The following is a 9,789-nucleotide window of genomic DNA, read 5'->3' as shown; positions in this document are numbered from 1 at the left end:
CTCAATGTCTGTCACTTAGCAGGACGTCATTGCTATTGCGCTACACCCCGTCCTTTGAAGTGCATCCCCATCTCAGAAAACTTGAATTCTTAGAGGTCACTTCCAAGGAAGCACTTCAAAAGAACCCTGTCCAGGGGGAAGCGCTTGTTTAGCCTCCAGATGAAAGGGACCCGCGGCCTGAGCATGTCCACACTGTGTGTGGCGTGTGTCACACGTTTTCCTTTTCACAGCAAACATGTGTTTGAAGGGAGCCCGGATGTGGGGCCGGCTCTGGAGGGGAGCCCAGGCGCCACCCCAGGTCACACGTTGCTCTGCTGTAACAGAAGGCTCCTGAGCTCGCGGTCCCTCTGATCCTCCTGCCTGTACTTCTCCTCCAGCTTCTGCTTCTCGGCGTCCGCACAGTAGAAGGTGCAGTCTGGGCTCTTCCGGATCTGCTCGAACTGACTGAAGTCGGCCACGTACTTTCCGTTTTTGGAGAGAGAAACCACAGGCACAAACTCGAAACCCCAGTGGATCTCCTCCGGGATGTAAGACGTTCTGCTCTGGCAGACGGCGCTGGTGGACTCCACGGTGGCGTTGAGGAGCACCACCAGCTCGAATTCCTTCTCCTTTAGGTTTTGGGGTGTCAGGTCCCTCAGGGGGCTGCTCTCATCCAGCACGTGGTAGAAGGTCATGGGCAAAATGAGGAAGGGGCTCTCGGAGGAGGAGTCCACGTGGAATTTGACGGTGGCTTGGTTGAGGAGGATCCGCTCCCCCTCCTTGGTGACGTGGGTCTGGAGGAGCTTGCCCGAGAGCTGGCACTGGATGAGCAGGCTCTTCCTCATGTTGGCCACCTGGATCACCAGGCACAGCTTCCCGTTCTGCTTGGTGATGACCGCGCAGTGGCTGAACTTGATGGTCTCGGCCCGCTTTTTGGGTCTGGCGATCTTGGCCAGGAAGGTGCCCGTGATGAAGATCTCGATCAAGGTGGTGATGACCAGTTGAGCCACCAACAGGAAAATGGCGTGCGGGCATTCCTCCGTGATGGAGCGGACTCCGTAGCCGATGGTGGTCTGGGACTCGAGGGAAAAGAGGAAGGCCCCCGTGAGCGAGTCCACCTTCATGATGCAGGGGGTGTGGTTGGAGACGGACTCCCTGGACTCTAGGTCCCCGTGAAGGAACGCGATGGCGTAGTAGACCACTCCGAAAAGGAACCAGGTCATCACAAAAGTGGCAGCAAACAGGGTGAGCTTGTACCTCCACTTCATGTCGATGACAGTGGTCCACAGGTCCTGCAGGTACAGCAGGTAGATGCCGTCCACCTTGTCGATCCTCACGTTGCTGTGTCCGCTCTTGGACATGACCCGGGGTCTGCTGGCCTTGAGTCCCGCCCCAGCAGTGTGCTTCACCAGGGGGGCACCGGACATACTGATGTGAATGGCATCCATCGCCCAGCTCTTGAGACCACCTATGGAAATGACAAAGGAAGATGTCACAGTGATGTGTTATGGAACTTCTTAGAGAATAAGGTCAAGAAGAAAGTCTGTACGTGTTCAATACAGTCCTGATTTTTTTTTTTTTTAACCAACATGTTCTGTCTGTGGTTAGTTGAATCTGTGGATGCAGACCTATGGACTGAATTTCAGACCTATGGAAGGGGAGACTTGTGAAGGGAGACCAGTGGGTGTGGGCTGGAGGTGGCCAGGAGGGCAGAGCAGGGAACCTAGGCTCCGAGAACAGCAAATATGGGTAAAACACGGACTGTGCAATTTATCAGCTGTGTGACCCACAAGATATTTAAACTCTCTGGACCTCAGCTCTTTAATCTTTAAAATTGGAATCAATCCCGCTCTTCAGGGTGTCTGTGAGGATTAAATGAGATGGAGAGCTGCGATCACACACGGTTCTGCATGCATCTCAGGGCACACTATGAACATTACAATCAGCTATCATGATTTCTATTCTAGAAAATCAGATATTTTCCAAGCAGCTAAAAGCTGCCTCCATAGAGAGTTTTTGATAGAGTAATGGGGAATATTGGTACAAGTTTTTACAACTCAAACAATATCAATAAAATTTTTAAATTTTTTTTGTGCTTGTTCTAATTAGTTATGCATGACATTAGAATGCATTTTGACACATCGTACATAAACAGAGTATAATTTCTCAATCTTCTGGTTGGACATGATGTAGAATCACACTGGTCATGTAATCATACATGTACATAGGGTGTAATGTCTGATTCCTTCTATTTTCCTTCCTATACCCATATCTCCTCCCCTCCCTTCACTCCTCTCTGCCTAATCCAAAGTACCTTATTCTTCCCTAGCCCACCACCCCAACCTTATTGTGAGATAGAATCTGCATATCAGAGAAAAGATCTGGCCTTTGACTTTTTTAGGGGGTGGACTGACTTAAGATTTATCTCACCCTAGTCAGAATGGAAATTATGAAGACAAGCAACAAGAAATGCTGGCAATGATATAGGGGAAAAAGCACACTCATACACTGCTGTGCAACCATTATAGAAAGTGGTATGGAGATTCCTCAGAAAACTTGGAATGGAACCACCATTTGACCCAGCTATCCCACTCCTTGGTTTATACCCCAAAGAACTTAAAATCAGCATACTACAGTGACATAGCCACATCAATGTTTATAGCAGCCCAGTTTACAATAGCCAAACTATGGAACCAACCGAGATGGAATGGGTAAAGAACATATGGTATATGTACACAATGGAATATTACTCAGCCTTAAAGAAGAATAAAATTATTCATTGGCATTTGCCAAGGAATGGATGGAGCTGGAGAATATCATGCTAAGCAAAACAGATTTCTCACCTACCATACGCCCCATATTCTTTGTTACAATTTTCCTCCCTGACTCAATGAAAAGTGTGAATCTATGACCTCTTTTAGTTCTTGATGACACTGGAAAAAAATTCAATTATCAAACAATCAAAAATATAGTTACAGCAAATTCTGCAGTAGGACCCCAAAGAGAAATTTATGTAAAAGAGCACTTGAAAAAGTAGGTAAGTGTGGGCATCTAACATGGGATCAGAAACACCTACCTGGAAGCTGCCCGGGCTCTCACAGCTGGCCCCAGGGACGCCTGCTCTGTGCTAACAGCTGGGAGCCAGCTGGCTGGGCACTGGCTCCTTTAGCACCTCCCCGGTGACTGAGATGGACTGTCTTGACATTCCTCGAAAAGGTTAACATGTGACTACAGGATAACTTCACCTGGTCGCCAGGGTGTTTTCCACCTCACCAGTATTTTAAGAATTAGAAAAAAAATTTCCTCTTTAAAAAGGAACTGATACTGAGTGGTTTATGATTCATGCGGTGACCTTTTCTGTTAGAGGGGCATGGTCCCAATAAAAGTCTTAGAAGTAATCCTCCAGGAAAAACCCTTCAAGGAAATGGAAAGGGTGTCCACCTGAGCCCACACCTGCTCAGGATGCAGTGGGCCAGCTGGGCATTTCAATTTCCTGCTACTTTATGAAGGGTACATCGTTTACTAAATGTCCCCTTGAAGCGACTTTCTTTTCCTGGAAAGCCCCTTGTCAGTTCCACTGCAGAGAGGGGCTGTCAGTTATGCAGAATCCCTTTTACGGGTGGACGCCTGTCCCACCGTCTTGGGATCCAGGTAGCAGGGAAGCCCAGGAGGTGGGCGGTGAGCACAGGCCTTCCCTCTCCTGTGCCGGGACCCACTTGCTGGCGTAAGGAGGGGAAGCGAGGCCAGCGGAGCTTTGCAGAGGGTGCACCCTGCCCAGGCGCCCAGATGCAGAGGCCAGCTCGCAACATGAGCTCTGCCAAAGGCCAGCACGGCTCACACCAAGTAACTGCACGCACTTCAACCGAGAAAGAAGGAAACGGCTGTAAAGTGGCTGCCTCAACCCAGGGAGGTAAAAACAGAGGCTTAAGTTCTCAAGCGTGCGTGGACACCCATGTCCTGTGGCCACAAGAGACCTCCCAGCTCAGCCTGCTGCCGGCTTCTGGGAAACCTGGCCTTGTTTCTGGAAGGTCGGGCCCCGGGGCTCTGCCCCAACCTCTCCTCCGCAGGGGCAGCGGCCAGGCTTGGGACGGCTTCCTGTTCCTCTGCTGGGAGCCCTGGGGCTGTGGGCCCGCACACCTGGCACTGGGGTGGGTGGCCTCCCCAGTGCCTCCCCTGGGGGGTGATGGACATAAATCACAGAACAAGACCTATGGCCTGTGCGGGGACCGGGTCCCCAATCTCTCTGGAAGACAGAGCAGCTGGTGGACATCGGTTGGGGGACCTGCCACCACCACTGTCCCTCTCCCTCCCCTGAGTGCCCTCTGCCCTCAGACCGTCTGCTAGCTGGTCACTCACTTGGCAGGTCACAGGGAGTCTTCTTCAGGGCAGGTGACACGTCCTCGGTCCCCTTCACCCACCTGGCTACCATGGGACTCTGCTCCTGCCTGGAAGAAAGAGGGACACGTGGTGTTCACAGGTGGCTGCTCGGAGCACCCAGCCAAGCTGGCCCCCGACGGTCCCCGAGGGCCACAGCCCTGGCGTTTACCTTCCGCTCCCTGGTCATCTGGCACGGTGCCCAGACTAGGGCAAAGGCTCAAGGAAAGTTTGAAGAATGAAACCGAAGCCACCCCCACAGCCCTCCCGCAGAACCCCCAGCGCCTGGAGAGAGCTCGCTGCCAAACCCGCCGGACGGACAGGGTTAACCCACCCAGGGAGGCCCCCGGCGCTGACCTGCGCTCAGGGAGGCAGGAAGGGGAAGTGCAGAGGAAGTCAACAGGGAGCACTGGAAGGAAGAGTCCAGAATAGTTTACCGCCTGTGGAAACGCAGCATCGCGGCGTTGAGTCATAGAGCGTCCAGTGGAGAGCGGTCACAGCCGTCCCCTCCGACACACACCGCACGGAGGAGGAGATCGCGGCCTGGCAGCTGGGTGCAGGGGGAGGAAGGAGGTCCCGAGGCTTTGGAGCTAAGCCAGCCTTCTCGTTAGGACAAAATCCTCCCCACGCTTCAGATAACCGCTCTAAACCCAAGAGGCTCTTTTGCAGCCTACTTATTCCTCTATCTATGTATCTATCATCTATCTTTCTGTCATGGCTCTACTTACCTACCTATTTCTATTTTTATTACATACCAATCATTAATCTGTCATCTGTCCATCTGTCATCCATCTAGCTATCATCTTTTTATCTTTTATCTTTTTATCCTTCATCTTTAATCTTTCTTTTTTAACTTTTATTAATTTTCTTATTTATATATGACCCTGGAATGCATTACAATTCTCATCACACACATAGAGCACAGTTTTTCATATCTCTGGTTGTGCACAAAGTAGAGTCACACCAACTCGTGTCTTCATACCTGGATTTTGGATATTCATGTCCATCACGTTCCACCATCATCTGTAGTCTCTCAAACCACCGTTTTCCACCTGTGTCTCAGGCACCTTCCTACCTGTCATCTGTTGCCTGTCATCTGTCTGTCTACGCCCACAACTTTCACCTGTCTCACACACGCACACAGCTCATGCTTATTTCTGATCTACCATTACTTCCAGTAATTACCGTTCTAGAGTCAAACTGTCCCCAATCACCAGCCAGTGTGGCTTCCTCCAGGCTGATCCCAGTGTGGTCACAGCATGTTGGGCAAACTCTGTTCCCACCCAGAGTTTCCTCTGCGTCCGTGACTTGTATCAGTACTTGTCATCGGTATTGATGCATGCTCTTAAAATTAATAGTATTTGTCCTTTTATCAGGACATTTACTTCTTTGTGGACACACCTTATTTCACATGCTGTCATCTTACTGCCTTGGACTGTTCTCCCTCGGTGATTCTGGGTTCCACCTGTTTAACTTCTAAGATGTTGAGAGACAATAACAGTTTTCCAAAACTTCATGATGGGAAGAATGACCAAAGAATATTCTCTTCTAATTCCCCCCTCTCTTAATCCTCCAGATCAACAATATTCTAGTGCAAACCACAAGCAGTTTTCTTGAGTTTCTAGACATAATATTCCTTTCTCTGGCATTTGTGAGGTTGTTTTGATCTGTGGGCTGGGATTTCAGTTCCCAGATTGGCAATATCATTATTGAAGTGAAGTCCCTGGAACTTTTGAATGGAGGGGACAATAGTGTCCTTTCTTACTTCAAGGCAATAAAAGACACTTGGTGTGATATCATTTAGCCCTGATTTTGCACAGCATTTGTTTTCTGGAGATTAAGGGGAAAAAAGGAACATATTTTTAAAATGGAACTGAACAGTAGGCACATTGAAAAAAAAATTAGTTGTACAAAGAATGTTGGAAGAGCTACACTTTCCGGTTGGGGCAGAAAAATGAGATGGGGAGACAGAACAGGAGTCTCCATCATATTTTCAGGGAAATTCTATCAAAAAGACAGGCTCTTGTCAGAATGGAGGGTCATAGAAACCAATCACGGCAAGCGGGAAGACAGTATTCTGTCAGAAAGAACACTCACGAGAGGCCCTGGGGCTACTAACCAGACAGAGGAAACACAGAGGTCAATAGCTAGCAGGAAGAGCATCAGGACAAGTGGGAAGGATGCTAATAAACAAAACAATAATCAAAATAACTAGGAGAGACTTAGATGAGTGGTAAGAGTAATGAGGGTCAAATCAATGGCAAGAATCATCACCACAAATAGACCAGAGGCTGCCACCTTCCAGCGGACATTTTCCATAGCTGTGCTAACCCTCACAGCAGCTCTGCCAGGTGAGCACCGTCGTCTCCCTGACGAGGACACCCAGGCCCAGAGAGGGGAAGTGACTCATCCAGGTCCCAGCCTTGGGCACATGGCAGTCAGACACCTCCCTGACAGAAGCCTCAAGGTGCCCCTGCACCAGAAAGACCGAGGGCTGAGGTCCTCATTTAGCAGGTCGAGGTGGAGCCTGAGGACCTGGATGTCTAGCAAGTTCCCGGTGAGGTGGCTGCTGCTCCTACACACACTCTGGGAACCATTACACCAATGTGGGGCTGTCCCCCTGGGGAAAACCCTCGTCCCTCCCTGAGCCTCAGCATCCTGAAATAGCAATACTGCTTGCAGACTCCAGGAACACCTGCAGATTGTCTCCAGGAACACCCAGCTCTGTTCTCCTCACAGATGAAGACCTCTCCAGTGACCCAAGGCTAGGTATGAATTTTTTAAATCCAGGTTGTATGGAGAATCTGATCAAAACTGTCACATGTTATTTATATTCATTATATAAACGTTATGCAAATATTATGCTAGGGAAAATATAACTATGATGACACTTTTATTTTATGTTAAATATATATTATAACAAATAATTCTAGCTAAAATTAAGTGCAGAGAGATTTCCACAACAGACTTCAACCCATCCCTTCTGGTAGCCATCCCCTGTTTATACAATACCGTTTTTTTTTTTCTAAGTCTCAAGAATTAGATCTGCCACATGTCAAATGGATGAATTCTTAGGAAAAGAAAAATCAGTTTAAGAATGATTTTTCCCTTCCTCGTGAACACAACATTGAGACCTTCTGAAAACTTAGAGCCCCATTCAAATTTTGGAAGTTTTCAATTTCTGCCTCCCCTGGGAAACCTTCATTCTGTGTTCCCTGGTGGACACAAGCAGCAGAATTGTGTGTGTGTGTGTGTGTGTGTGTGTATGTATGTATGTGTGTGTGTGCATGTATATGTATATATGTGTGTGTGTGTATGTATATATATATATATATATGTGTGTGTGTGTGTATGTATATATATGTGTGTGTATGTATATATATATGTGTGTGTGTATGTGTATATATATATATATACATACATATACACACACACACATACACACACTATATATATATATTGTGTATATATGATGCATATGTATAAATGTATAATAGATATGTTATGTATTATACATATGTATCTTTTTTCACCTATGGAAACAATATAGGGGCACTAGCTCCTCAAACTGGAGTTTCTCACCCAGGTCGGCAGCGACCTCTTGCAAAGGAGGGGGTGTGGCTTGGAGGAATGACATTGCCATCGACTTGTAGCTTTGTTCTTCTAGACTGAAACAGCATGTGGAAGATCTGACTTTCACGCTCTGACAAAACATGGCTTCTCGTTTGCTTAAAAGGTTTTCTCTACGTGTCAAGTATTCCTGACACATCAATTTTTTTTTTTGGATGATCTCTCTCTCTATTTACAAACCCAAAATACTTGGATTAAATTTCACTTTAAGTATACACAGGTTTAAATATTAAGGAGAATAAAATGCCTGACAAGAATCTACATGGGGTTCACTGAGCTCAGAATTTTTCAAAGTAATTGAAAATAAAACCAGTGAGGCTTAACTCTTCTCCTTGGGCTCCTGTGCCTGGCCACAGAGACACATGCCTAGGGACCTTTGACTTTGGCCATGTGCCAGTTCCTTCCCTGCTCTCCAAAGCTGTCCACGGGTCTCTTCAGAGGCTGGTCTGACACTTCTGAATCCATGGCTTTGACTTCATCACTGACGAAGAGCTGAGTGGACGAATGGCTTTGCCCAGGTGGTGTTTAAAAAGAACAAGATGACCGAAGGCAACTCAGCAGACTCCAGTGGGCAATCCTTTGGTTTTTATCTCCTGGGGAACTTTCATTGACCTTCTGCAAACTCACTTTGTCCCACAGGCCACTAAGAACTGTTGGAAAGAATGTCTGGAAACTGTGGAAATGCTCATTCTTCTCCATGAGAATCATAGGATGGGAGGGGAAGGGTGGCCAGAGGTGTCTGCACGTTTGTAAGCTCCAGCTCAATGACCTGTGCCTTAGGACGTGAAGGCAGAGCCTTACGGGGGGAGCTGCGGCACTCTGGGGCTGTTGTGGGTGGCCGTATGTTGCTCCAGGATTTTGCTGCCCCTCAGCTCGAGCCTTCCCTGGGCCTGCTCCTACAGGGGAGTGTGTTTCTACTTCCTGTGTCAGGGGTGGCCACGAGGCTTGCCCTGGCCAAAGGCGTGTGGGTGAGTGGCCATGACTCAACCTGTACCTGGGCAGAGACACTGGTCTCCTCACTGGAGTCTGCCATTGCTCTCGGGTAGGTCTCAAGATGGGCTGTCTTAGGATGAGATACCCAGGGCCACAGTTGATTTGCAAACAGGTAGGAAAGGGTCTTGCTGCTGTAAGCTGCAGAGATCTTGGGGTTGTTTGTTACAGAGGCAAAACCTAGTGCAAACCTGTCCACAGAGGTACCCTTAATTCTGTGCTTTTGTAGGTTGGATTGCATTTCTGACCTAAAAGGTACTGCATTTCAAGGAAAGACATGACATCCTGAAATACCCCTAATGCAAACTCCAAATGTTGGTCTACAATGAGACACTGAAGGAGACAGAATCCAAATTATCAGAATTGTAACTGGAAGAAAGGTTTGCCTGATCCCTGGGGACAATGTAGACAGAGTGGTTGATTCTTCTTGTGACATTAATTCTAAGTCAATATTTAAATCCATCATGACAAGATAACCTTTCAGGGAGCGTTATAAAGGCACCCCATCCTGCCATTCTCATCTTGTGTGGAGCAGGAAGCCCCTGAGGGCCTTGTGACAGTCATTTCTTAAACACACTGTGCTGGGGGGCCACCATTTTTATATAATTGTCAGCTTTTGATTGGCAAAGGTCAATCAGAAAAGACTTTTCAAAGCAAGGAACAGAAAAGACTTTTCAAAGCAAGGAAGTACATTTTTAAAAATCTACTCTCTCATTTTACATATGAGGAAATGCTCTTTTCCATTTTCTGAATGAGGAAACCAAGCTTAGAAAGATTAATTTGCACATGCACAGAAGGTCAATACCTGGAGGACTT

The 9,789-nt window shown here is 47.7% G+C and overlaps 1 protein-coding gene across 1 annotated transcript; it reads right to left on the bottom strand.

The window, feature by feature from the left end:
* Positions 1 to 299: 299 nt before the first annotated feature.
* On the bottom strand, positions 300 to 4,598 carry Kcnj15 (potassium inwardly rectifying channel subfamily J member 15). Its single transcript, XM_026399411.1, has 3 exons — positions 4,526 to 4,598; positions 4,336 to 4,424; positions 300 to 1,447 (listed from the first exon to the last, which is right to left on the bottom strand). Exons 2-3 carry the CDS (start codon positions 4,406 to 4,408, stop codon positions 300 to 302), a joined length of 1,221 nt encoding a protein of 406 aa, XP_026255196.1. The 5' UTR covers positions 4,409 to 4,424; positions 4,526 to 4,598.
* Positions 4,599 to 9,789: the final 5,191 nt, after the last annotated feature.

This window comes from Urocitellus parryii, chromosome 2, assembly GCF_045843805.1.
Source record: "Urocitellus parryii isolate mUroPar1 chromosome 2, mUroPar1.hap1, whole genome shotgun sequence".
In the NCBI taxonomy this organism is placed as follows: domain Eukaryota; kingdom Metazoa; phylum Chordata; class Mammalia; order Rodentia; family Sciuridae; genus Urocitellus; species Urocitellus parryii.
This window is presented reverse-complemented; position numbering and strand designations above follow the sequence as displayed.

Bases quoted from the DNA above. Each gene is read 5' to 3' on its own strand.
- Kcnj15 (XM_026399411.1), bottom strand. From the start codon at position 4,408: ATGGTAGCCAGGTGGGTGAAGGGGACCGAGGACGTGTCACCTGCCCTG. The intron at 1,448-4,335 runs GTGAGTGACCAG...TCATTTCCATAG, and splicing joins GACTCCCTGTGACCTGCCAA to GTGGTCTCAAGAGCTGGGCG.